The 27588-nt window shown below is 35.5% G+C and overlaps 5 protein-coding genes and 1 long non-coding RNA gene across 6 annotated transcripts; 2 read left to right on the top strand and 4 right to left on the bottom strand.

Moving 5' to 3' along the window:
• Positions 1-1209: 1209 nt before the first annotated feature.
• On the top strand, positions 1210-2830 carry LOC108807109 (cyclin-D3-2). Its single transcript, XM_018579363.2, has 4 exons — positions 1210-1877; positions 1978-2179; positions 2259-2389; positions 2460-2830. Exons 1-4 carry the CDS (start codon positions 1389-1391, stop codon positions 2709-2711), a joined length of 1074 nt encoding a protein of 357 aa, XP_018434865.2. The 5' UTR covers positions 1210-1388; the 3' UTR covers positions 2712-2830.
• Positions 2831-3982: 1152 nt separating this feature from the next.
• Positions 3983-4655, bottom strand: LOC108807110 (uncharacterized). The gene is made up of 2 exons (XM_018579364.2): positions 4432-4655; positions 3983-4356 (listed from the first exon to the last, which is right to left on the bottom strand). The coding sequence occupies exons 1-2, from the start codon at positions 4450-4452 to the stop codon at positions 4138-4140; spliced, it is 240 nt and encodes a 79-aa protein (XP_018434866.1). The 5' UTR covers positions 4453-4655; the 3' UTR covers positions 3983-4137.
• A 134-nt stretch (positions 4656-4789) lies between these two features.
• Positions 4790-6453, bottom strand: LOC108812594 (microtubule-associated protein RP/EB family member 1C). Its single transcript, XM_018584890.2, has 6 exons — positions 6265-6453; positions 6003-6158; positions 5793-5899; positions 5477-5699; positions 5289-5402; positions 4790-5198 (listed from the first exon to the last, which is right to left on the bottom strand). Exons 1-6 carry the CDS (start codon positions 6370-6372, stop codon positions 4926-4928), a joined length of 981 nt encoding a protein of 326 aa, XP_018440392.1. The 5' UTR covers positions 6373-6453; the 3' UTR covers positions 4790-4925.
• Positions 6454-6594: 141 nt separating this feature from the next.
• Positions 6595-9524, bottom strand: LOC108812593 (probable LRR receptor-like serine/threonine-protein kinase At4g37250). Its single transcript, XM_018584888.2, has 2 exons — positions 7783-9524; positions 6595-7350 (listed from the first exon to the last, which is right to left on the bottom strand). Exons 1-2 carry the CDS (start codon positions 9374-9376, stop codon positions 6719-6721), a joined length of 2226 nt encoding a protein of 741 aa, XP_018440390.2. The 5' UTR covers positions 9377-9524; the 3' UTR covers positions 6595-6718.
• Positions 9525-10542: 1018 nt separating this feature from the next.
• Positions 10543-12850, top strand: LOC108825414 (uncharacterized). Its single transcript, XM_056987396.1, has 10 exons — positions 10543-10689; positions 10776-11040; positions 11145-11241; positions 11324-11448; positions 11532-11616; positions 11701-11830; positions 11898-12091; positions 12173-12296; positions 12377-12592; positions 12692-12850. The coding sequence occupies exons 1-10, from the start codon at positions 10543-10545 to the stop codon at positions 12848-12850; spliced, it is 1542 nt and encodes a 513-aa protein (XP_056843376.1).
• A 318-nt stretch (positions 12851-13168) lies between these two features.
• On the bottom strand, positions 13169-20670 carry LOC130496607 (uncharacterized). The gene is made up of 3 exons (XR_008935764.1): positions 20530-20670; positions 14537-14635; positions 13169-13360 (listed from the first exon to the last, which is right to left on the bottom strand). It is a non-coding gene; the product is annotated as an uncharacterized LOC130496607 (long non-coding RNA).
• Between the last annotated feature and the right edge of the window lie 6918 nt (positions 20671-27588).

Below are 27588 nucleotides of genomic sequence, written 5' to 3'. Positions count from 1 at the left end.
GACCATATCTCCCAGTTGAAGTCATATCTAACTATTTTATTTGATGCCTTTAACTGAAAATATTAGTACATTAGTTTCACACTTTATTTTACATCGACTAGTTTACAGCTTCCATCGTATAAAAGGATAAAGATAGAAATGCAGAGAGGTGGGGACATTTATTAGAAGCAAAATATAAGAGATGTGAAAGCTGGAAATGAGAAGTCGCTATCGAGCTTTGTAATAATCTCACAAATTCAGACATCGCTTCTTGTTACCAACGGCCTCACATCCTTTCCCTCTCGTGATTTAAATATGCATGCATCATTATATATCGATAAAAATCTAAACATCTCCTTACAAATAATCAGAAAGATACTAAAAAAAGAAGTTTGCTCAAAAAAAAGAAGAAAAGAAAGACACTAGTTAACTAGCTGTGGAGTAGACTATGTGTTCTACCCTCTAATTATATACTTACGTTAAATCAATGTATTTTCACCAATAATGTGGTTGTTAAAGTTTAAAACATCATTTTCTGATAATCAAACTTAATTGTAAATGACAGATTATATACTGTATCAAACAACTATCTGCTAAGTGATATTCCTCTTTTACGGAATTAAATCCGAGTTTTTAGCATATAAACCAGAGAGGCACAAATTTTATAATCGCCTTTTAAAAAGATATCTTAATAATCATCGATCATTTCAATGGAACAACTTTTTCTCCTTTCTTTTTTTCTTTGCTTTAAATCTTATGTACAATACCAATGGACCACAATATCACCACACTGAATCTGCAAAGCTATGTATCAAGAAAGACGTGACTATAGTAAATACCACGACCAATAAAATAGTTAGATTATTTTTATTTATTTATTTTGATAAACAAAAATAATTAGATTCATATTACGAATCTTTATGTACATCCAAAAAAATCTACATGTTGCCTAAAATACGTGTATCTTATACAAATGAAATTACCCCGTATTTAGAATTTCCTACTTTCCTGACATGTTCAGAATTTACATACCTCCCAGACAAACATTTTTTTTAAATATATAAAAATTTAAAATTATCATAAATTAAATAAACGCAGGACTGATTCTCTGTATTTATTTATTTTTTTCCTAAATGAATTTGTGAATTATAAATTTAAATAAAAGTTCTCGCGCGCCATACATCCCGAATATACAGTAGTACTAAAGAGGAGGAAGAAGAAAATTAAAACAAATAAAAAAAGACAAAGCGTTAAGATAAAATTAAAAACCATTCGCTTTCTTGGCTTTTGTCCGGTCTCTTGTTCTCTTTTTTTTTCTCGTTCTCTCTTCACTCTAGAATCTGTCGACGAAACCAGCTCCAATGGCAGAATGAACAGAGACATCTGCAGTCTACTCTTCTCGGAAGAAGATGGCTCTGGAGAAAGAACAAGAAGAATCACAAACCGGTCAAAACGCACAGTTTTGTGCGCTTGATGAGCTCTATTGCGAGGAAGAGTGTGGTGGGTTCGTGGGGAACGATGATTTTCTCGAGAAATCTGATGAAAGCGTCGTAAAGTTTGAGTTTTTACCACTAAAGGATATGTTTTTATGGGACGACGATGAGTTGCAGAGTCTAATCTCAAAGGAAAACGAAACTAATCACTACCCTAACCAAACCTTAGACGAGTGTCTGGTTTCTTGTAGAAAAGAGGCTTTGGACTGGTTTTTTAGGGTTAAATCTCGTTACGGGTTCGCTTCGTCGACGGCTCTGCTTGCTGTGAACTACTTCGATAGGTTTATCACCAGCATTAAGTTTCAGGCGGATAAGCCGTGGATGTCTCAGCTCGTAGCTGTGGCTTGTTTGTCTTTAGCTGCTAAAGTTGAAGAGATTCATGTCCCATTGCTAATCCATCTCCAAGTTAGTTTCTTTTTTTTTTGTTTCTCTTTCTTTATAATGTTGTTGAAAAAGTCAACTTGTAACGAAACCTCATTTTGTTTGTTTGTTTGTGGTTTATTAGGTGGAGGAAGCAAGGTATGTCTTTGAAGCTAAAACCATACAAAGAATGGAGCTTTTGGTTTTGTCTACACTCAAGTGGAGGATGCACCCTGTGACTCCAATCTCATTCTTTGATCACATTATCCGGAGATTAGGATCTGAATGTCACCAGCAGTTGGACTTGTTTAGGGACTGTGAGCGTCTTTTGATCTCCGTTGTTGCTGGTGAGGTTTCCCATTTTTATAAACCGTTTTTTTATGATGATGATTCTTGGTGCTTAAATTGTGGAATCTTGGACTACAGATACGAAGTTTATGAGTTACGTCCCTTCTGTGTTAGCAACTGCGATAATGATTTATGCCATCAAGGACTTGAAACCATGTGAGCAAGTTGAATACCAATCTCAGCTCATGACTCTACTCAAAGTTAATCAGGTATGTACTTTTGTAATTAGTCCTAAAATGCTTAGAGATTAAAACCTGATTCAGCATTTTAACTTCACAGGAGAAAGTCAATGAATGCTATGAACTATTGTTGGAGCACAATCCAAGCAAGAAGAGGATGATGGATTGGCTCCATCAGGAGAGTCCAAGCGGTGTATTTGACCTTGATGACAGCTCAAATGGATCCTGGAATGTCTCTGCTGATTCAGTATCTCCAGAGCCTCTGCTCAAGAGGAGAAGAGTGAATGAGCAGCAAATGAGGTTGCCTTCACTAAACCGTGTGTTTCTCAATGTGCTTAGTAGTCCTCGCTAGTACTTTTTCGTTTTATCAAATGTGTCAAATTTGAAGAACATGAGTTCATTCTCTATTTTGGGTAATCATCATCGTCGGTTATGGCTACAATCTTAAGCAAAAACATTTTGTGTTTAAAAGCTAGTTCCAAAGCTAACTCTATCTCTTACATTCTAGTATCCATACATGATTATGCTACCTGATTATGTTGAAGTGAAATGTTGAAGAGAAAGTTCAAAAATCTAAAGTAAAGATTACATTGTTCTTGTAATCTCAACAAACACTAGTTGAAGCAATATAGGGTAGGGTTTTAGAGGTTAGAATTGACTGATAAACAACCATCAGTAATAGTGATAAGTAAAAAGTATCTCTACCTATCTTTCTCTCCTCTGATATGTCAAATGTTTACTTATGAAAACACTTGGACCTCTTTAGATTTTGGGGGAGATAAGATTGGAAAGATAAGACATAAGAGTGGTTGAAATAAATGAAAACCTGAAACATCTGATTTCTTTTGTTTTGGGTTAGTAAAACATGTGAAAGAAAACCTCAACTGTGTACCTTTTGAGAGACCCAAGCAGAGAGAAGAAGAGTGGTTGGTTTTTTTTTAGCTTTTGGGGAAATCTTGATTTGAAATGAAAGGATTTTGAGACAGGAGAGATGTGGTTCAAGTACTTGTCTTGTTTCTATCCTTGAAAGTGAAAAGAAATCTGATACATATATGTATGTTACTGCTAGCATGTAACAACTCCCATGACTTAAATTATTGTCTCATGTCTTGTCAAAGACAATAAATATGTCTATAGCTTTATAGCTTTTAAGCACCACATGTGAATAACTCATTGGATGTTTATCAGAGCTTCAGACATATATGGACACTGACATATTTGTTATATGTTATTCTATGTATATGATTTTGCTAGCAGCATCAACACCCACCACCACCAATTTACCATTGCTATCTCTTTAGAAGTATATTTAATAAGTCGACATAGGCTGAGAATTTTGGGATAGTTGTGTTGTTGGTGGTGAAGAACACAACCCTTTTTCTGCCATGTTGAGTTATTCCATAAGAATAAAGATTTGGAGCTACTTTATTCAACTTTAACTTTTTATAAAGTTTGAAAGTTTTTTTCATCAGTTTGAAAGTTTTTTAATAACAATATACAAAATGTGGAACGTTTTTTCAGAAAAAAAAACAAATGTGGAACTATCGAATAGAAACATTTTAATGACAATATATATGGATGAAATGGAACCAATTTAAGATTGTGTGAATGGTATGTCAGAGTTTCGTGTGCCTTAAGTTATCTTATATAGATAAGAAGGGATAAAATCAAATGGGAGAAAACAAAGGGATAATAGAGGTTCTGATTATCATGGGATTACAAAAGAGTATACGAAATTTATACAATTATCTCGAAAACAGAGATTAAAGTTTTTGGTTTTACTTTTTAGAGATGACTTGTTTGGCAGATTCAAGGGTGGGTTCGACTGCGGCGGCAGCTCCGACCAGAACACCACCACTAGTTTTGGGGTGAGACTTGTGAACCACCTCTATTTTCCTCTGCTCTGGGCCTTTACCCGCTGAAGCACGTTGCTCCGTTGTCTCAACCACCACTACTTTTGATCCATCCTCCTCTTGTCTTTTCTTGTTGTCCATTTCCTTTTATTATTTCTTAACTAAAATCAAATTACAATCTCTATCGTACATCAAAATACACAAACAGAAGAAACATACCTGCATGGGCTTTAGGTTCATTATTAAGATAAGAACTCAACTGCTGTAAGATAGTTTATGGGAGGGGGAAAATAACTTGTAGAAACAGTAAAAATATATTTATAAACGAAAGTTTTCTAAAGAGCGGATTATAATTATAGTCGGATTGGCGAAACTTCCGGTTCTCACTTACGTCTTTCTAAAAAAATTCAAAGATTGATTGGCTTAGCCTGAGCCTTAGGCTTTAACATCGGAAGCATTCTGCGATTTTGCACCAGTTTAATCATTCAACACAGCTACCAATCAATAAGATGTGTCGTCAAACTCTTGAGTTATCAGCTTAAACTCAGCAGTTATTTTTTTAACAGTAGCCAAAACATATTATAAAACATCACATGCATGATATTTTGGGTTTATAATATAGAAGTGATGGGATTTTTTCAAACATAAAAACAATCTTTCTGAGAGAGACATAAGTAAGTAAATTCATCGTTTTTATATTATTTTTTTCTGATTCAGCAAGTTAAAAGAGGAGATGATCCACTGCATTTGACATCAGTAGAATCAGAGAGGCGTTGCCTTGGAGAGAGAGTTGTAACCGCTGCAGCATCCACGTCGTGGTTCACTATGAGTTTCCTCTTCTGCGACTCTAATCCACTGCTCCTTCTCTCTTCTGAAGATGATTCAGCAATAGGCCTTAAGGTCTGTGTCTCTGTAGCTTCTGCTCCTCCTCCTCCAACATCTTCTCCATCTGCTGCGTAGAGTATCCTTTTAATGGAACCAACAAGCTGCAAAAAACAAAAAGAGTGATTATTATATATAAATGAGACATTTTAATGGAGTTTTCAAAGGCGATGGATTAGGAAGCTTTTGCATACAGGTAAGTTATCTGTGTCAGGGTTCTGACAGAGAATCTCTACATCACGCAGTTTAGAGAAGTAGAAGTCTCTCTCTTTTTCCAAACTGTCTATGTACAGTTTCAGTTCTGTGATCTGTGAGATAACAAAAGTGAGAGTTAGTGAGCTTTTTCAAAGACTTGATATATAGTTTCAGAACTGACACATACCTTTTCATCATAAGCAGCAGTCACTGGTTTAGATTGTTTAGAAGAAGGTGCTTTTGAAGAGTGCTGATTCCCAGAGGATGGTGCTTCATGTTTACGGGTTCCATTTGAAGATGAAGGTCTAGGTCCAACTGAAGAACTCTTGGCTGATTGTTGTGTAGCTGCAGCTCTCTTGGTTGCTTCTTTTCCTCCTTTACAGGCTTCTCTTCTCTCCAGTGCGTGGTAACTAGCGATTGAAAACCAAACACAAGACAACAGTTTCAGAAAAAAACGAGTATATGCATCTGAAATCAAACATTCATAAAGACTGAGAAATTACTTGTGAAGCTGGGAACCATTGACAGAATCACAGTACTTCTTCATCCATTGCATGAACTCCAAGTTATCCAATGGTCTACCCTTAACGAGCTTGCTCACTTCTATGTGCTATACATACACACAGCACACCAAACAAAATCAATTCGATTTACAAAGCAGCTCTATTATTACCTAAATCAAACCCCCTAATTAATCGAATTAAGAAAGCTACCTTAGTGATCTTGAGTTTGTTAAACACGTCCTGAAGAACCTTGTAGTTCTGAATCATCTCGTACTCACTCTTGGCATCGAAATTAACCTTGTGCATCGGCACAGCTCCAGGGTGTACCGAGTCCATTAGCTGACAGTGAACTGCTCCTGAACAAGCCTACACATCCATAGATCCGTATTCAAATTCCAGATGATAGCCTAAGATCTGAGGTTTCTCAACGACTGAAGAGAAAATTGGTCAACAGAGAGATGATTAGAAGTACCTCTTCCACTTTGGAGAGATTTAGTTGCAGAGTGGAGTTAATCCACGCTAGAATCTCCGATCTCCCTACGAAATAAGCTGAATCCATCATCCCGATCTTCGTCGCCATCTACGTCTTTAGTCTTTACCTCCTCAGATCCAAACTCCTTACGGCTCTTTCTTTTCGAATATGAGAGCGGAGTTTTCAATTTAAATTTCGCTAATCCCGAATCTCTTTACCCGCTTCTAATATTTCGGATCCGGGTGCTTTCTATTGGTCTATCTTTAAGTAAAGGCCCAATACGTTATTTCTTATTCGGCCCATATATATTATTGTCACTACTAACTCATAAAACCAAAAATAAACTCAATAATCAGATGGACAGACACCAAACAAATCAATGATTCTAACTCTAAGTACACACAGTCAAGCTCTTAAATCTTTCTCGGTAGTAATTATTATCATTACTGTGAAACTAAAATGAAAAAGGGAATTTCTCTAGAACTTGTAAAGCCTCTTTTATATTAGGCCTACTCTGTGGTATTGGAGAAGCACAAGCTAGGCCCATTTTCAAACATGCCAACACAGCTTCTTCTTTCCCCGCTAACTCAGCTCGTATAGCCGCATCTGCCATTCTCATTGCCCGCTCACCGTCATCGATCACAAGCCCATTAACCTGTCCAACCTCATCAACCACCACGATCTTCCCCGTTAGCAACTCCAGCAGAATCACTCCAAAAGAATACACGTCCCACTTCGGATTTGGTTTTATGCTCCTGAGAGATTCCGGAGCATTGTAAGGTAATCCAACTGAACTTGGGCTCGGGCTCGGACTCGGCCCAAAATCATGAGATGACGTTGATCTTTTGCTTCCGAATATTGGAGCCGATCCACCGGTTCGGTAACTCATGTCTCCGATTAAAAGCTTTTCAAGCCCAAAATCTGCAACTTTCGGCTCCATGTCTAAACCCAAAAGGATATTACTTGGTTTGAGGTTGCCATGCACGTGCTTCTTGTCGTGTATGTACGTTAGCCCGCGAGCTATACCTTTCGCTATCTTGAGCCGAGCTTCCCAAGGTAAATGACAAGACGAGGACCCCACTTTCCCTGCCATTATAAGAAAAAACAGACACAGGCCCAAATATTAGACGAAGACGTACATGCGCAAGTTAGCGAGTCCCCTACTGATTCGTATCTGAACAAAGAGACAAAAGTGGAGCAAAAGCACTTGCATCTACCACTACAAAACAACAAAATCACTATATATGGACTCAAGTTACTCAACAGTAAGATTTCACCGAAACAGAGCTGTCATTATCTTGCATTCGAGATAGTAACAAAAAAATATAAATGATCAGATTTGAGGATTGACGTTGACTCTGCTCCGAGCATTAACTGACATACATGTTTTAGTTGGAACCAACTCTCTGACTCCGAAACCGACAGTTTTTACTCTCAAGCACATGTTAGCTTACTAACACATAATCCTACTAACGTAAGCGTTAAATCAGAGAGAATGGAAAAAAAAATAAGACTTACTGTAACGGGCGTTAGCGAGGCTGCCGTTAGAGACAAAATCGTAAATAACAAGCTTCTCGTCGGATCCCCAATAGAAACCTCGAATTCGAACCAGGTTAGGATGCACAAGCTTAGCCAAGGCTCGAACCTGAGTCTCGAAATCTCTAAACCGGTCTAAACCGGACTCAGCGATACGTCGAACTGCTACAGCCGTACCGTCTTGAAGAACCGCTTTATACATTATGCTCGAACCGGTGGCTCCCAGAATATAAGCTGAAGCTCTGAGAAGCGTCTCGATCTCAAGCTCTTTCTCTGAGTCGAGGTTCACTAACGTACCTTTCTTGTCTTGATCATCCAAACCGGAGCGTCTATTTTGCCCGACCGGATTCTCCTCATCGGATTCGGATCCCGATGTCTCGGACTCCTCGTCTTCTTCTTCGCAGTCACCGTCAACTCTAACGGTTTTCCGTAGACAGTACCATTTAGACAAGACATTGGAATCTGTTGCTGACGTGGACCATTTCGACGTTGCCGTTACGGTCTTCCGTTTCCTAGACTGGTAAATGTAGAAAATCACAATCCCGAGGATGGCTAAACCGGCGAGGTCACCGACAACAATGCCTACGATAATCACCGGTCTACGGGCTAATTTCGATTTCGAACCGGATTTCGAACTGGTTGGGTGATCGGTTAGCTCTAGGGTGTTTGGTATAGCGGCTAACGCTGGAGGAGAGTTTGGTGTCAGAGATGGAGGTGGAGAGGTTGCTTCACGGTCACGGCACGGATGTTTCGCTGGGTCGGATCCGCAGAGACCCGGGTTACCCGAGAAAGAGTTGAGTTCTTGGTTATCCAGGACCCGGAAACCCGGGATTTGACCCGTGAGTTGGTTGAAAGAGAGATCCACGGTGGCGTTTTCGGGTATCTCGTCGGCGAAACCCGCCGGAATCTCGCCGGAGAGTCTGTTGAACGAGGCGTTGAAGTAGCGCAGACGGTTCCCTCCGAAATGCAGCGGCAGCGAGCCTCTGATCAGATTCGACGAGAGATCGAGATACTCCGCCGACTTGAAACCTCCCGGAATCTCGCCGGAGAGATAGTTGTTCTTGAGCGAGATCGCCGTTAAGCTCCGGTGCCAGCCTAGAGTCACCGGCAATTCTCCGACGAGAGCGTTCTCGGAGAGATTCAAGACGTTGAGTTTCGAGAACGCGCCGCCGAGACTCGCCGGCAGCTCGCCGGAGATGTGGTTGCGCGAGAGATCAAGAAACCGGAGCTCCGTCGCGTTGAGAAGCGAGACGGGGAAGGAGCCGTTGATGGAATTGTCGGAAAGATCGAGTCTTTGGAGCCAAGGGAGAGAGCCCAAGTTGGAAGGGAGCGTGCCGGAAAGCTTCGAGCTCGGAAGGGAAAGAACGGTCACGTGCCGGGATGACTCGTCGCACGTGACGCCGCGCCAAGAGCAGGGAGTCTCGTCTTGGAATCTCCAGCTGCGTAGAACGGAGAGAGGGTCGTCGATGATCGAGTAACGGAGAGAGAGGAGAAGAACTCCGTCTGTGTTGAGAGCGAGAGATCGGTCGAAGAGCAGAACGATGAGCGCGAAGAAAACGGCGGCGGGTGTCGTCATGAGTGTTAGTTAAGCTCATGCATCGTCAGTAAAAAGAGAGAGAAAGAGACTTTAATTTGTTGAAAAGGCAAATGTGATAGTGAGCGAGCGCACTGGAAGTGTTTATCTTTTATTGTGGGATTCTTGATTTCGCACTTAAATTTATCCTATGTAATTTGCACGGAATGTGATAACAAAAACTAAAACTATTTTGCTGTTCATGCCGACGTCGTTTCTGTCGTTTAACGTTGATAATCAACATGGACCCTATATGGTAATCATTATTTAAAATTATTTCCCCAAAGAACGTTACAAAATATAGCATATGAAGCTGGATATTTTTCTTCCATACAAATCTTTGCTGGATCACAAAACACTATAGAATATATGTATCTATCTTATTAAAGTAGAAGTACCTTAGGGTTTTGTTTGGTTATAGGGATAGGAAAAAAAAAAACTGTTTGCCTACTGAGATATCTAACTAATACGAAAATTTACAAATGGGCTGTGCATATGACAATATCTATCTTGGTTTCATCCACATTAAAATCGACAGGGCCTATTTACACATTAAAATCGAATGGGCCTATAACATTACAACGAAAGTACTTATCAAATATCCGTGCAAATCTTCTCATTTACGAAAAGAATATTCTTACTTCATCAACACGAAATTAGGATTGTATTTACTAGATTTCTCGAATGATTCCTAAATATTCTCTTCTGCAATGATATCTACCAATTTATTACTAATTTACATATTTGAAAGTTAGTTTTACCAAATTTTGGCGTGTATATCTCATCATTTAAACGAAGATATCAAGCTTCACCCCCACGAAATCGAATCTTCCAAATAAAGTAGTTATTGTGATATGTTTATTCTCCATAGTTATTCCTAAATTTTCTCAAATCAATTATTGTTTAAATCTACCAATATCTTCACATTTAATCTTCACCCCCACGAAATCGAATATTCTAAATAAAGTAGTTATTGCGATATGTTTATTCTCCATAGTTATTCCTAAATTTTCTCAAATCAATTATTATTTAAATCTAACAATATCTTTACATTTAATATTATTAAAATCATTTGCTATAACAGTATTGCTCGCCTCATATATATATATATATATACAAGGCTATCGCTTCTTTTCTACAAATACATTCAAAGTTCACAAAACAAAACAATGGCAAACAATCAAGCTTATGTCTACGTCCACAATGTCAAACCACACAAAGATGCTTGGAGAGTGCACGTGAAGCTACTCCATTCATGGACATCGAATACAAATTTTGGAGGGGAAACTCTAGAATGTGTTCTTGCTGATGAAAGAGTAAGTCATCATCATCTTTCTAAACCTTGAAGATATGATTTATCTTTTCTTTAAATTTTGATTGTTGTTATTTTATGGGTGTTTAGGGTGGCAAAATTCACGCAAGTTGCAAAAGAAATCTGATGTTCCGCCTCAAACGAAATCTCCCGATTGGTGAATGGAGATTCATAGAACACTTCAAGGTTGCTGCTTCTGGTGGAAAATATCGACCAACCCCGCTACCATACAAAATCAACTTCACAAGTGACACACTGATCTCTCGGTCAGTGTTTGAGGACGACAATCCATGTCTTTCTCTGGTGAATTATGAAGATTTCGGTACGGATGCTTTAGATGTAAATGTCTTAATCGGTATGATCCTATCCTTGTGAAAATATATCTATATGTTACTTTACTAGATCCCTTTGTAGATGCATTTTTGTTCTAGACATAATATATTTTTCTTTTTTGTACAGATATCCTTGGCGAAGTCATCGATCTTGGAGTAGTACAAACCGTGCAAGTACATCAACAAGACAGGAAAAGACTTAATTTCCGCTTGCGTAACACAAAGTAAGCTTCGTACGATTTCTGGAACTTCAAATTATACTGTTTAATATGATTTGAATGTCACTTATAAATATGTTTTATGCAGTGGTCGTGATGTTGCATGTTGCTTGTGGGGGAAATTTGCTGAACAATTTGAGTCCATTATCGAAGATGGATCTGTTCAAACACTAATCTGTTTGATTAGGTTTGCTAAAATCGGCTCCTACAACGGTATATACATGTACATAAAATAAGTTCCATAACTGTACAAATCGTGGCCAATATATTAAATATATGTTAATATGTAATTGTAGGTGAGTTACAAATCACAAGTGCATTTGATGCTTCAATTGTAACTCTCAACCCAACCATCAAAGAAGCCATGGAGTTTAAAGAAAAGTAAGTTATTGAAACAGATTGTTAATATACAATAATATATTTGGATTGTCATTGTTATTTATATATTATTTTTGCTATTTTCAGACTTATGCAAAATGATCTTCCTCTTACTATTGTTGACAAAAAGAGTGAGAATAAGGTGACTAAGATCCAAAAAACGGATTGGGAAGATGTTCAAATCAGATCCATCGCTGAGATATTGGATGCAATGGAGGTTGTATTATCATATTATATATCTGACTAACAAGCATTGTATTGAAAATGTGGGTTGTGTATTGCAGGTTCAGAGTTGCAAAATCATATGTTCAATTGAATCTGTTGACACAGATTGGGGTTGGTTCTACTTTGGATGTGTTGCACACAACAAACGTGCAACTAAGATTCGTAACAATCAAATTGGAAACTTGACTCAAAACGACAAACCATTATGGCGTTGCGAAAAATGTCACTCACATGCTGAAAAGATTGAACCAAAGTAAGTGATAATGCATCTATGTTATGAAACACGAGATGTCTTTATAATGGTTTCTACTAATTGCTTTGTAATTCAAATCAGGTACAAATTGCATTTGAATGTGAGAGATGACAGTGGAGAGTGCAAATTGATGATGCTTGACACTGTTGCCAGTACCATTGTTGGTTGTGATGCTGTTGAGCTTTGGGATGGTTCATTTGATGAGGCAAGTATATTTTCTCATAATTTTTACCTTTTGTTTTAGTTTGATGAATATTTATATCAAACTATTATCTAATTTTGCAGATAGAAGATCCTGAACTAATCCCCATGCCCCTCGGAGCATTAGTTGGGAAGTCTTTTTGTTTTGGAGTATCTATAAGCTCGGGAAATTTAGATAAAGGATCGAACACCTACTTTGTTTCTCAAGTTTGGACTGGTGATAATCTTCTTAAACTCGAGTCTCATTCTGAACCTGTTTCTGCCTTAGAGACAAATTCGTCCACTCTTTCTACTGGGGAGGTTTGTGATCATTATTTGCTTTAATGATTTCATTCCTAAGTTAATTTCGATTTATATACTCATCTCAGATTTATTTGCTGATGTCTGTCTTATCACTAGGTTCAGAAACTCAAGGCAAACTCTGAGAGCTCATCTGAAGGATTTACAACACCAACTGTTAAGCGCAAGGAAGAAGATGCTGAGCTGAAGGACATTACCTCAACCTCAAAGAAGCTATGCACTAAGACAGTGAAGTTGGAGAAGAATAAGGTTGATTAGAGACTAAATGATTGTGTTATTGGTTTGTTGCTGAATTGGTTTTCGTGTTTCTGTTTTTTCTGTTTTTTATCTTTTGTTTTTTCAATTCTTATGATGTGTTCTGGATTTAAGATGATAAATTTAATTATTTATTTATATTGTTTTGAATTCCTTCAGTATCATGTATTCTATAATTAAATTTAAGTATTTATTTATATTGTTTTGAATTCTTTCCATATCATGTATTCTATACTTATTACTTTGTTGGTTAGTTTATTATTATATTATAACAACCAAAAACTATCAGTCTACGCAGATCTACAACATATACTTCCATGACCTATTCTACCATACAACTTAACGTTGAACATAGTCTAATGCTTGCATTGTACCGCATATCTTTGTAGGATAAAATTGACAACTTACATGTTATGGCTCTGCGTCACCAGATAAAGAGTTGTAAGATAGATAACTTCATTGTTGGTTCTGCTTCGCTAAGTTACTTCATTCACTTCTACTTCGCCTATTAACCTGATGTCATAGAAAATATCTTTTAGAAGATGCATATATTTGTCTTCTACTTTACGTTTAATATAAAAGTAAATAAGAGCAATAATCAAATTATATATTTACTAAAACAATGTAATAATAATTGATTAAAGTACTAAATCTCCGCAAAATCAAGTCTACAATATAATCTTACCAATATCGATTTTAATTTTGATTTGGTAGATATTTAGTTTCTATTTACATATAATCATCACTTACAAGAAAAGATTATGCAACTTGCAGACTATCACCCTAGAATATATTTTACACCAGATTTGACAAACCGAAATAAACACAAGTAAAGAGTCAAGGTTTATTAGATACACAGCCGAAAAAGCTTCAAAGTTTCTGATACTGGCCACAATGAAACGTAAACGTGATCATGGCAAAGGTCAACCAAACAAAGAGAATGAGAGTCCTCATCAAAATGAAAACATTGCCACTGCTGGAAATGAATCCGACCAGAGATGGTGTCAAACTCCAAGACTGCAAAGGGAAAATCTTACAGTACCAGTACAGTCTATTTTTTCAAGGCTTTCCGAAGGGATTTATAAGAGTCCTGCTACTACATCTATTGGTCCTATAGATGAACCAATCTCAAACACTCCAAAAACACCAAGAAACAAACGCAAGACATTTCTAGGTATATGGTCTACTTTAATAATGATTAATTATGAACAATTCTGATTAAATTCCTATGTTTGTTTTAACACCTTCATTTGTTTCAATTTCAAAGATATGGGTTTCACGTCAGATGCTTCTAAGAATACTCCAGAACCTACATCATGTCTCACGGCATTACCATGTCAGTACTACTTTCATTGATATTCTATTTTGAATTTTGGCCTCTCAATGACTGCACCTAATTGTTCAGTTTTATCAATCTTTTCTCAAATTAATAGCACGAGAGTTAAACACCAGTGAAGACAAAACAGAGCATGGGGAAAAACCACCAAAACGGAGTAGAAAACACCTACATGCCAATTTTACCAGTTCAGCTATGGGTTTATTTGGCTCTACCGAACAACAAATATCACCAACTCCAGAAACCTCAGCAAGCAAACAGAAGAGGAATATAGGTAAATTGGCATGTATAGTGAAAAATTGATTTTTTACATGATATAAAGACATCAAACAAAGGTAAAAGTAGGAACTTACTGGCAATTTGAACTGTGTTTTTCATATCTACTGCAGCTAGCTGTACTCCAGAACAGGGAAGTTGTCTCACTTCAAAGAAACGAAGAAAGAATCCTCCAGCTGTGTTAAAAGACATTACAAAAATATCTCAGATCTTTGTAAGAGATAAGGGAAATATGCAATCAAACACAGTCGATGGTACATGCGAAGATCATGACAGTGACGATGATGATGCAGACATCGACAATGATATCGATTTTAGAGGTTTACTAATTTACTATTTGGCTTCACTATTGATTGTTGTATTGCACATCTGTTTTTAATATTTTAAAATATGCAGGAGTACTTGAAGAAATTGATGATTCTCTAGAGTTTGACTGTAGTTCCCAGGAGAGTTCTGATACAGAAACTGAAGAAAACCATTTTGCTGATGATGTTGAGCTGGAAACTGAATATCCTCAGTCTTCCTCTCCAACGGAGACGCTTATTGCAAAGACGAGTGCACGTGCAACTAAGCGGATGAAAACCAAATCCAGTGGAAACGATTACGGTAAGAATTCACGTTATGCTTACATAATTTTGATTGTTTCCTGTTTCTCAATCTATGACAGTAATATTTTTAAAATTTATGTTGTTCCGAAAATATACAGCTTACATAGATGAAGGTGATCCATCATATACGTGTTCTCACTGTTGTGCTATTATGTGGTATGGCGAGAGGATCAACAAACGTAAAAACAGCAATAATCCTTCTTTTTCACTCTGCTGTGGTCAAGGTCAAGTTGTTTTGCCTCTATTAAAAGACCCACCAACAGAACTTAAACGATTGATTGAAGGAGATGATAAAAAATGTAAGCATTTTCAGAAAAATATCAGAGCTTATAACATGGTCTTCTCATTTACTTCTCTGGGTGGGAAAGTAGAAAGATCTCTAAGAAAAGGAATAGGGCCAGAGATGTTTCAACTTCAAGGAGAAAATTACCATCTTATGGGTAGTTTACAACCACCCAAAGGAAGTGAAGCTAAATTTGGCCAAATGTACATCTGTGATACTGAGAATGAAGCTGAGAACAGAGCCAAATGCTTAAGGTATAAGTTTTCTATCCAGAAATTTCATATTGAATGGAACTAATATTGATATCTAATCCATCTTATGTTTAGTAAGTTATATTACTCAATTTACCCAGATATAACTGCATTCAATTATCCCGCCCTAAATTTTGTTTTTTTTTTAACTGCAGCCAAGGTAAAAGGAGTTTTAAAGGCAAGCAGAAGGACAACTTGAGGAAAGAGATCATTGAGGTTTTGATGAAGGTGTTAAATGAAGTGAACCCATATGTTAAGACCTTCAGATCAGCAAGCCAGCGATTTAATACTAATCCTGAAGAAGCTTTTCATATGAGGATCATTAGTGATCGTCTAAAGGATGGCAGAACATACAACACACCCGAAGCATCTGAAGTTGCAGCTTTAGTTCCTGGAGATTTTAATCTGGATATGGATAAAAGGGATATAGTACTTCAGAGACATTGTGGAAAACTTCTGAGAATTAATGAGATACATCCCTCCTATTTGGCACTGCAGTATCCTCTATTATTTACACATGGAGAAGATGGATTTAGGCTTGGTATAAAGAAAGGAGTAACAGAAGCTACTAAGAAGATGAAGAAGCAGACAATTAGTATGAGACAGTTTTTTGCTTTTCGCTGTCAAGAACGTAGGAATGAGTCACACACTCTCTTGTATGGTAGGCGACTGTTTCAGCAATTTGTGGTGGACGCCTTCACAACCATTGAGTCTAACCGTCTACGATATCTCAAGTTCAATCAGTCTACTTTGCGATCTGATAGTTATGACTCTATCAAACAGTCAGAGAGTAAAGGAAAAATCGATATGCATGACCAAGGAACAGAATTTGTGTTGCCAGCTTCTTTCACTGGTGGTCCACGATATATGAAGAATAATTATTTGGATGCTATGGCTATTTGTAAGCATTTTGGATTTCCAGATCTGTTCATCACTTACACATGCAATCCAAAATGGCCAGAGATCACCAGGTTTCTAGAGAAAAGAAAATTGAAGGCAGAGGATAGATCAGACATTGTTTCTAGGATCTTCAAAATGAAACTTGAATCATTGATGGATGATTTAACAAAAAAACAAATTCTTGGGAAGGTTTCTTCGTGTAAGTTGAAAACGTTCAGCTTTAGCATTTGATTTTATAATCTGTTCTTATTTTATACATTAACCCATCTTTTATATCTAATGTTACAGCAATGTACACCATTGAGTTTCAGAAGCGTGGTCTCCCACATGCACATATTTTGCTATTCCTGGATCCAGCATGCAAGCTTCCGACAACAGATGACATTGATAAGATAATATCTGCGGAAATCCCTAATAAAGACGAAGAACCAGAGTTGTATGAAGTTATTAAGGATATGATGATGCATGGTCCTTGTGGAACAGCTAATATGAATTCACCGTGCATGGAGAATGGACTATGTTCAAAGTTATATCCCAAAGCATATGCTGCGAAGACAACAGTTAATAAAGAAGGATTTCCTATTTATAGAAGACGTGAGCAGACTGAAAATTTTGTCATGAAGAATGGGATGAGATGTGACAATCGATGGGTAATTCCTTACAATAAGAAACTGTCTCTTCGTTACCGAGCTCATATCAATGTAGAATGGTGCAACCAAGCTGGTTCTATTAAGTACTTATTTAAGTACATTAATAAAGGACAGGATCGTGTCACAGTGGCTGTCGAACCACCTGAACATGTAGTTACAAACCAGATGGAAACTGCTGGATTAAATGCAGAAAAAAAAAATGAATTTAAAGACTTCTTCGACTGCAGGTACATCTCTATTACTAACTTTCTATTTCACATTTTCGTTTATATGACTCTGCTGGTCAGGGATTTTGTTATTTAAATAATTTGTATTTTCTTTTGTAGATATGTTTCAGTATGTGAAGCTGGTTGGAGAATTTTTGAGTTTCCAATTCACTATCGATCTACAGCAGTTGAGAAGCTTATTTTTCATCTACCTGGTAAACAGCATGTTATTTTCAAAGGAAAAGATAAGATGGAAGCTGTAGTGAAACGGAAACTCATTCAGAATACTATGTTCTTAGCATGGTTTGAGCTGTGTAAAATTGATGCTTTCGCTAGAACTCTCCTCTATGCCCAAATTCCCAACTACTATACCTACGACAAGAAGCAGAAGAAGTTCAATAAGCGTAAAAGAGGATTTGCTATTGGTAGGATAAATTATGCTCCCCGTCACTTGGAAGATGCTTATTATTTGCGCGTGTTGTTGAACGTTGTCAGAGGGCCTACCGGTTATGAATGCTTTAAAACCTTTGATGGTGTTCTCTATCCTGAATACAGAGATGCATGTTTTGCTCGTGGGTTATTAGATGATGATGAAGAGTACATCAACGATATAGTGAGGAGAAGTTTTGAAAGCTCCGGAAATGATCTCCGACATGTGTTTGTTATGATGTTGCTTAGTAATACTTTATCTATGCCAGAAACCGTTTGGGAAAACACATGGCAGTATTTGTCTGAAGATATGGAGCATAATCGTCGGATATTTTTCAACAGACCAGGTTTTAATTTATTTATTTTCTTTTGAGCTAATTTCTATTTCTGTTGAAGTTTTATGTCAAAGTTCGTAATCACAATTTTTCTACTTGAAGATTAATTATTTTGCCCCTCTGTGCTAATTTCATTCTTTTTTTTTTGAAGATCTTTTGTTAAGTGATGAGGAGAAAAAGATGTTTGCTTTACAAGAGATTCAGAAGCATTTGAGGCGAAATGGGTCTTCTCTATCAAAATTTACTTCAATGCCACAACTTCCTCCTACAGACAATAGTGCTTCCAATGTTCTGATATTAGATGAGCGGAGTTATGATCGGCAAGCACTGCTAGAAACCCTTGATAGAGACGTTCAGAAGATGACGGCTGAACAGAAGAAAATTTTTGATGAAATATTGGCTGCTGTTAATGAAGGACGAGGGGGTATGTTCTTTGTTTACGGATTTGGTGGTACCGGGAAAACATTTCTCTGGAAATTAATATCTGCAGCTATTCGCTGTAAAGGAGATATTGTTCTTAATGTTGCATCAAGTGGAATCGCCTCTTTGTTATTACAAGGTGGAAGGACAGCTCACTCAAGATTTGGCATACCACTTAGCCCTGATGAATTTTCTTCGTGTACTATGGCTTCTGGATCAGATCAAGCTAATTTGGTAAAAGAAGCATCACTCATTATATGGGATGAGGCACCTATGATGAGCAAACATTGTTTTGAAGCTCTAGATAGAAGCATGTCTGATATTATGGGGAAGCATAGAAAGAAACCATTTGGTGGGAAGGTTGTAGTGTTTGGAGGTGATTTTCGACAGATTCTACCTGTAATTAATGGAGCTTGTAGAGCTGAAATCGTTTTGGCCTCGCTGAATAAATCTTATCTTTGGGAGTACTGTAAAGTCTTTAAACTCACGAAGAACATGAGGTTATTGTCCGGTGATTTGACACCCGAAGAGGCACAGGAACTTAAGGAATTCTCAGAGTGGATATTAAAGGTTGGAGAAGGTAAAATTTCAGAGCCTAACGATGGTGAAGCTGAGATCGATATTCCTGAAGAGTTTTTAATTAGCGATTCTGATGATCCTGTAGAAGCCATAAGCAAAGCTGTGTATGGTGATACTGCTTCGTTACAAGAAAACAAAGAGCCTAAATTCTTCCAAGAGAGAGCTATTCTATGTCCTACTAATGAAGATGTGAACATGATTAATCAATACATGTTAGATAAGCTTGATGGTAAGATTCTGCCTTTACTCTGTCTTTTCGAAATTATATAATTTTTCAGGAATTATGTGCTAATTATGAATTGTCTAATCGCAGGCGAGGAGAAGATCTACATAAGTGCAGATAGTATTGATCCAATGGATAAAATTTCACTTAGTGATGAAGCTCTTGGTCCTGATTTTCTAAACACTATTAAGGTGTCTGGATTGCCAAACCATAGTCTTAGACTAAAGGTTGGTTGTCCTGTTATGGTTCTCAGGAATATTGCTCCTACAGAAGGATTAATGAATGGAACAAGGCTGCAGATCACTCAGCTAATGGATTTTATGGTTGAGGCTAGAATCATTACTGGAGAAAAAGTTGGGGAGACAGTATATATTCCCAGATTGTTGATAACACCATCAGATACTAGACTGCCTTTTAAAATGCGTAGAAGGCAATTGCCTTTGGCTGTGGCTTTTGCTATAACTATAAACAAAAGCCAAGGGCAATCATTATCCCAAGTTGGTATCTTTCTACCAAGACCGGTGTTTTCACACGGACAGCTATACGTGGCAATTTCTAGAGTGACATCGAAGAAAGGGTTGAAAATTTTGATTCTGGATAAAGATGGTAAGCCTAAGAAGACAACCATGAATGTTGTTTTTAAAGAAATTTTCAACAATCTTGAAGAGAAGGAGTGATGAGGTATGTCTTCTGAACTACTTAATTGTATTTTTAAAAAAAATGTATATTAGATTTTCACATATTTGTGTAATGCACCTTAACTTAATCTGGTATAAATTTGTTCAATGCAGATTTAATCGCAGCAAGAACGTCGATTCTACAGCCAGCAACACGCAGCATTGTTATAAACTTCTTCTTTTACCAGCATTGAAATTTACATTTTTCTGAACTACTCTGATTTGTACAATAATCCATGTTTTCATACACAAGACACGTTTACTCAATGATGCTATAGTACTTAGAAACTATTAGAGCAATCACAATCATGCAAAGAAAAATTATATATCCATTAAGCAGGTTATAACAAAAACAATGAGCAGCCATAACCTAAACAACAATGATATCTTAGAGTTTAATCTCAATTATAATTCTATATGATTCTAAGTTACTCTTTACTTATGAACTAATCATTTTCTAATATCAAGCATGAAAATTTGACGAGAGAGAAAGACAGTACATTGCTAACCTTGACTTTGTTCTGACGTTTAGCATATGTATTGTGCCCTGTGACCCACCAGTAAACGATCACCGAAGAATACTTCTTTTGGGTATCCTTATCGGCTCTCCATTAACTATATCCAGTCCATGAACTCAAAGCATAGAAAAAAAATATAATCACGGTTAGCAAGATTGTTTTACATGAGAATGTAAAAGATATCTAAAACAATATAACACATATTAGCTACAGATCAGAAACGGTGACAATGATTGAAAATCAAGATAACAAAATCAAGATCAAAAATTATTAAATAAAAACACAATAAATCAGAAAAATTTGCTCTAATCTTTCTTAATTGAAATATTCAACTTGCCATTCCATTAATTTCTGATAAAGCTTTGCTTCTTGCTGCCGAGTCTTCTAATCTTTATCACATATACAATCTGATTTGGTCATTTTTCAGCTGTCGATATAGGAAAAATGACCGATCTACAGTTAATTGACAGAGTAACTTCGGTTAGAAACAGAAACAAACCAGAAAGATCTAAAACGCATAGAGTCAGATATTGGGAAGAACAGAGGAGAATGAAAATCTAACCTTCTATCTTAAACCATCTGAAAAACAAACTTGAAACTCTTTTGGAGAAACACAAAAGTATCCACAACAGAATAAACTGAAGATTTTTTCGATGAGATTTAGGTGAGAAGATGAGAGACCGTTCGGCGAAAAAGAAAGAAAGAGAGAGAGAGAGAGAGAGAGCAACACGTTAATTGTGGTTAGGTTTGATCAAACAGATTTTTTTCCCGGAAAAAAATCTGTGTATATAGTTGGGCCACATTTATTTTATGGACTATTTTGTTTATTACATTTTTAATTGGGCCAGAAATTTTACTTATTTTTATTTATTCTTCATATTTTTTATTGGATTTAACTAAATTTGTAAAACACATAACTTAAAATGTAAAAAAGTTAACTATTAAATTTTACTATAAACACACATAATTCGATGTATCAAAAATTTGCTATTTTTTATTATTCCATAACAAAATTTTACAAAAAAAAAATTGTTTGCTAAAACATAATTAAGATGTAAAAATGAATCAAATTTTTCATATCCTTATAATTTTGTATTTCTCAAATATTCTGAACTAACTAAAAACACATTTAATACACATGGTAATATTTAAACCATTATGATTTTGTATAAATAAGCTATCCATTTTTTCGTTTTACAAACACATTCAATATACTGCTTCGGTTTGCTCCCTTCGGTTTGTGAACAACATTTTTCGGAAGTATGTGATTACACAATACAATTACAAATACAAAGTTTAAAAACAAATATCATCCCAATATCCACGACGATGCGTGAATCAGCCTTTAATATTGTTTATCACAGTAAACTAAAATAGTAGAAGTTGTACACATTAACCTTTTGTTTTTCAAAATTTTATATATATCATTAAAGTAAAGACCCGCCCAGTTGGGCGGGTTAAGATCTAGTTTGTTATTATTGTGCGATGTTCCGAGAAATTATGACGTGAGATGATTCATGGATCATGTGATGTGTGTGAATAAATTTGTATAAGCTGGATTGTTAGTCAGTTAATTATTATTTAACAAACATGATCAGATGGGGGAATAGTATCTTTGCTATAAGACATTCAGATAAAGTTCGATGTGTAGCAGGTCTCTCGCTGACTTGGATTTACTTTTATATGACCGTTTATTATTGTTTATTTCATTAAGCTTAATCTTACCATAGTCATCGTACGTCATATACTATCATTATGCATGTAGTTACAAAAAAGTATCATCATATGCGTGTAGGCTGACTTAAGTGATGCAGGAAACACATACATAAATTAAAAACAGCTGTAACGTTAATTGATAAGTAGACATACGTACTGCCTACACTGTCTTACCTATATATATAATTATTTATCGATTAATAAGTGTTTTTTTTGTATAATCTCTGATTTGAACTTTCGTAACTTTATATACTTTCATAAGTTTACATTATAATTTTAGGTATTACCGTTTTCCAGAATTGGCTTTAATGAACTGGGACGTAAGCACTTAAGCCTTGGTTAGATCATGAATAAGTCGGTTTAACAATTTTAACTGATATTTCTGGAAATTTTCAACAACAAAAAACTGATATTTCCGGAACATATGTATAGTTTAACTTGCTGACAGTAAAAAACATGTGTATAGTTTAAGAGTGTATAACTTAAGTATATGTCAATAATCTCAACGGATCACGAGCCTAACCTGATTTAAGGAATAAATATCAAAAACACTAATAAGTGTTCCGTCAAAAATATATGAATGCAGTACTGGATTGAGCAAAGGTCAACATCACACGTAAAATAAATGCATGTCAAGATTAATGTACAACGGGTCAAATTAATTAGAACCGGTCCCCGTTTAATTAAATTCGCGAGCGTCATCGTGGCCCTCTTGTTACGTATCATTTGATCGCTTGATGCTTTGAGAAAATGGTTAATATGCAAAGGTAAAAGTAATTCCAGGTCGTTGCTGAATTAGTGCAGTGTACGCAATCCAGGTTTCACACACTGTTTACGTACATGACGCTAGATATTCAATGATCTACCTTTCTTTTTGTTTCCTAGTAAACATAAAACACGATCGTAAACGTAAGTAACCTGCAAATTTTGATATAAATGTATACATGGCATAGCAATAAATAATCAAATAGAGAATGGCTACTAGTTTAGCGGTGGACAAAGACCGGAGATGCATAAGAAATGGCGTTTTCTACTTGCTATTTTGCAAAACTCCAAACTTATATTTAGTCCAAAAAAAACAAATCCAAACTCATTTAGTTATTTTCTTACAAATTTACAATTTCATCCCAATTCGACAGTTTTTCAAACAGTGAACATATAATAATAGACTGATCAATGACACTTGATCGGTCGGGTGTTTTGGATATATTATGATATCTGTTACGACTTTTCGATTTCTTTGTTTTCGACGAAAAAAAAAAAAAAAGATTTTATAGCAATGAACAACTATGGCAATAACATTTGTATTTGTTTGACAAGTCTAGCAAGCTTTTAACAGCGACGTGTGATTAGAATGATTAAAGTGAAACGGGACACGATTTTAACTATATAATTCTGAAATCTCAGTATACTGTATTGAGATTTTAAGACGACAAAGGCTTTAAACTCCCTTTGCTTTGCTTATGATGTGACATAAATAAAGAGATATATGCGCCTTTAGGGAAAAATAACTATCATTATTTAATATACATAACTAATCAATCAATTTGCGAGAATTGAAAATGTATAGTAGAAAAATGTTTAGAAATAACCATAAGATATTTACACATAGAACAGATATTACATCTGGCAAGTAATAAATTTTGGAACATTTATTATTTAGCTTTCCAAAGAGGTATGCAATGTGTCTTGGCCTACTCCTCATATTAATTTGGTTACTATTATTATAACTGTTTTTGCCAGATAGGGCTTTTTAAAAAAGACTTTGTATGGAATCTTTCTAGAAAGCTTGAGCTATAAAGGAATTAGGAAAAAGCTCGAAAAGAGCTTCAGATAAGAAAAAAGCTAGTATGGAATAAAATTTAGCAAATCACGTGGAAGAAGATGCCAGGATTAATTTATTTATTTAAAACAAAAGATATGATACTTTTAAGATAACGAATTTATACCTTATTCTCACTGGATTGGTTATGTGCATCGCTTAACAGGTAAGCAAAATCTATGTGAAGTGAAAACCCATAACGAATGAAAATCTAGAGCTTTATCGTAATCAGTCAGTCAGTCCATTGGTTGGGCACATGATTCGCTCACAAATAAAATACTCCGCTTTATTTTTAGCATTTACATTAATGATAAACGTCGACAGAAAGTATTTAAGGATAAAAAGTTTGCTGAAATTAGTGCAAAGAGCCCGTGATCAGCCGTTACGGCTTTCACTAAAATTTATGCAAATCGAGATTTACATTTTGGACATTTGGTTCGGTTATTATAATGTTTTTAGCCTTTGCATATTTTCGAAAAGTTTAAGTTAATAAAAAATACATTTTGATTCGATGCGGATTGCACAAGTACAAAACATAACCATGCAGTACGCATCACTGTCGCATTAAGGGATTTCCTATGATTCTATTTGCTCAAGGAAGACGTAACATGGACAAAAGTTGCTTTGGCGCACTATACCTAAACCTCTCCTCTTCCTTTGGAAAAACCGGGAAGGTCTGAACCGGCTAACCCTTGCAGAACTAGTAGTAGTAGGTTATACCTTCTACTACAAGCTCAGGCTCAGCCATTGCAGCACTAGTTTTGACCGGGTTGGACCATTACGTACCCGCAGTAACTATGTCTTGTGGATACATAACAAGCTTTGATAACGGCATATCACGACGATGGGATCACTGCCAAATTAGCGATATGAGGTAGATGAGTGAGTCCACACGTCGACTGTGTCAGGTAAAAAAAGAATAAAGTGCACCGAGTCAACACGTAGAAACTATTAAATGGGCCTTACTTATTATGGACCAATTGTTTAAAGCCTACTGTGCTTTGGGTTCTCTCCGTACGATTTACTTGCTGAGGCATGGGGATACAATCATATCACACTAACTGGATATGGCTTTTAGTATACTTCTAGGCTTCCAATGTTTTGGTTGAATGTGTTTTTGTTTTTATTATTATTGATAGCAAAGGTGAAACATTGAAACTCTTATGAAGATGATGCTTTTTTAATTGTTTTTCCCAGTCTATCCGTTTACAGTGTCACGAACAATGCTTTTATACAAAAAAGATAAATCAAAGAGTTCATGACCAATGCCAAAAATCAATATGCATCAGATGAATCAAGAGTTAAGTTTTGATTCTGAAAATAACACACTTATGTTTTTTAGTTTGTTAATTTACCTGTTTTCTCGAGTTTATAAGTGTGTTAATTCTCATAGTTTTCAAACATGATAAACAAATACACTAATACAACTGTTGTACTATTACGGGACTATAATTTATAATTATTACAGCTTAAGAGCATTTCTAAGGGTTCACTCTATTTTTACTCTAAAATAGAGTAACTCTATAATAGAGATAGAGTTTGCTCCAATGATACTCTATTTTTGAGTAGAAAATAAAGTGATGAACAAAAAAAAATAACTTACTCTATATTTGGAGTAAATATATTTTTTACTCTATTATAGAGTGGGAAATAGAGTACCATTGAAGCATTTTTTACTCTAAACTCTATTTTAGAGTGAAAATTAAAGTGGAGTTGGAGATGCTCTAAGTGGAGCAAGTGCCACCCACTGATTTTTTTCTTCAATAATTACCTATAATTTATGTAAGTGCCCCTGATCAAAATATGTTTCATTACAGATGCCCCATACTACATAATGTGCTGGTTCCGCATCTGATACATCATAATTGTGGTCAACAAAATATTTTCAAATGAATTATCTGTGGTATATTCACTTGGTCAGATATTCATGGTTAGGTGTTCATGGTCAGATGCTGTCACGAAATCATTTTCTAGGTATGCTAGGAACATCTCTAATCTTACTCTAAAATTCACTCCAAACTCTATTTTATACTAAAATCATCTCCAACCTAATTCTAAAACCTACTAAAACATAAAGTAATAGACATGATTACTTCAAATATCAAGTAAACCAACTCATTACTTCAAAATAGAGTTAAATTTTTTTATTTATAAATGGTCTTTCACATTTAAATATTTTTCGTTTGGATAAAATATTATTATAAATAAATATATTAATATTATTTTACTATATATTATAAAACTTATCTGTAGTATTTATTAAATATATAAATAGTCATCTAATGAACTATTTTATGCAACAACATATATAATATAAAACATAAAAGATCTGTAATGAATAATTATACTAATTATAATGAATAATTTAAGTTGATATATTATTGTGTTTAAGCTATGTAATGTAATTTTTAATGTAATAAATGTTTTTTTTTAATTTGTTGGATAATTTTAGTTATATAATTAAAATTTTAGTTGTAGTTAATATTGTATTTAATAGAAATGTTACAAACTGAAATAGACTATTTTGCAAATAGTATAAATAAAATGTGATATTACTAAACTTTAAATAAATAAATATAAAACATAAAATATTTAAAATATTTAATTTTGAAATAAAAAATGAAGTAATACATTTGAGCAAAATTCAACTCTATTTTGGAGTAATTCCATTTTAAGGTAGAAAATTGGGTAATACATTGAATATTTTGTCTTCTAGCACTTTGAATAATATTTGGAAACATAAGAAGCAAGTAGAAAAGGAGAAGATGGGACATGAAAGAGAATCTACGTGCATCAAATTTAGAGAGAAAAAAAATTTAGTCAAGAATCTAAAACTGCTTCTTCTTGATTGAATGATGGATTTCATCGTCTATTTATACAAGTCCAATAAACTTAAGTCCTTTAGTTTATCGTATAAGAATTCTACTATATTCGGTAATAAACGGTGGCTGTGATCGATAATTTGAATTGACAGAACAGAAAGAACAATCAAAATTAATGGGGGACAACGATATTGAATATCATTAAAATTCAAACGGCAAAAGAAAGAAGGAAAAGTCGTAAACTAACTAAATACGCAACTAGAAACTTAAACCTAGCTAAGACATTATAAACGAATGTGTGATTTAGTCTATGTAGATAATGCCTCAGGCCTTTTAAAAAGTTTACAATTACGTAAGACCAATAAGTACAGTTGCAGTTTAAACGACCAAAAGAAGAGTAGTTTTGCCTTGTTAAGAATAGTGAACATGAGAGTTACACGTGGGAATATATGACATGCACACGTTGACTTAGTAGATCACGGATGTTGAGTTTTTGTCCAGTAGATTTTAAGTTTAAAAATCTATAATGCTGAAGTAGTGCATGTTCCACGTGCCTATTTGTTGCACCACTCTCTCTCTTTTCCACCAGAGGGCCAATGATTTTCTGCTGAAAAAGACACAGAATCTTGGACGGTGAGTGATATAAAATAATACATGGACGGTATTTTTTGTAATATTTTCAGTGCTCTG

The sequence above is a fragment of the Raphanus sativus genome, chromosome 6 (genome assembly GCF_000801105.2).
Source record: "Raphanus sativus cultivar WK10039 chromosome 6, ASM80110v3, whole genome shotgun sequence".
Lineage (NCBI taxonomy): Eukaryota > Viridiplantae > Streptophyta > Magnoliopsida > Brassicales > Brassicaceae > Raphanus > Raphanus sativus.
Note: the sequence above shows the minus strand (reverse complement) of the source record. Positions and strands in the feature narration are given on the sequence as shown.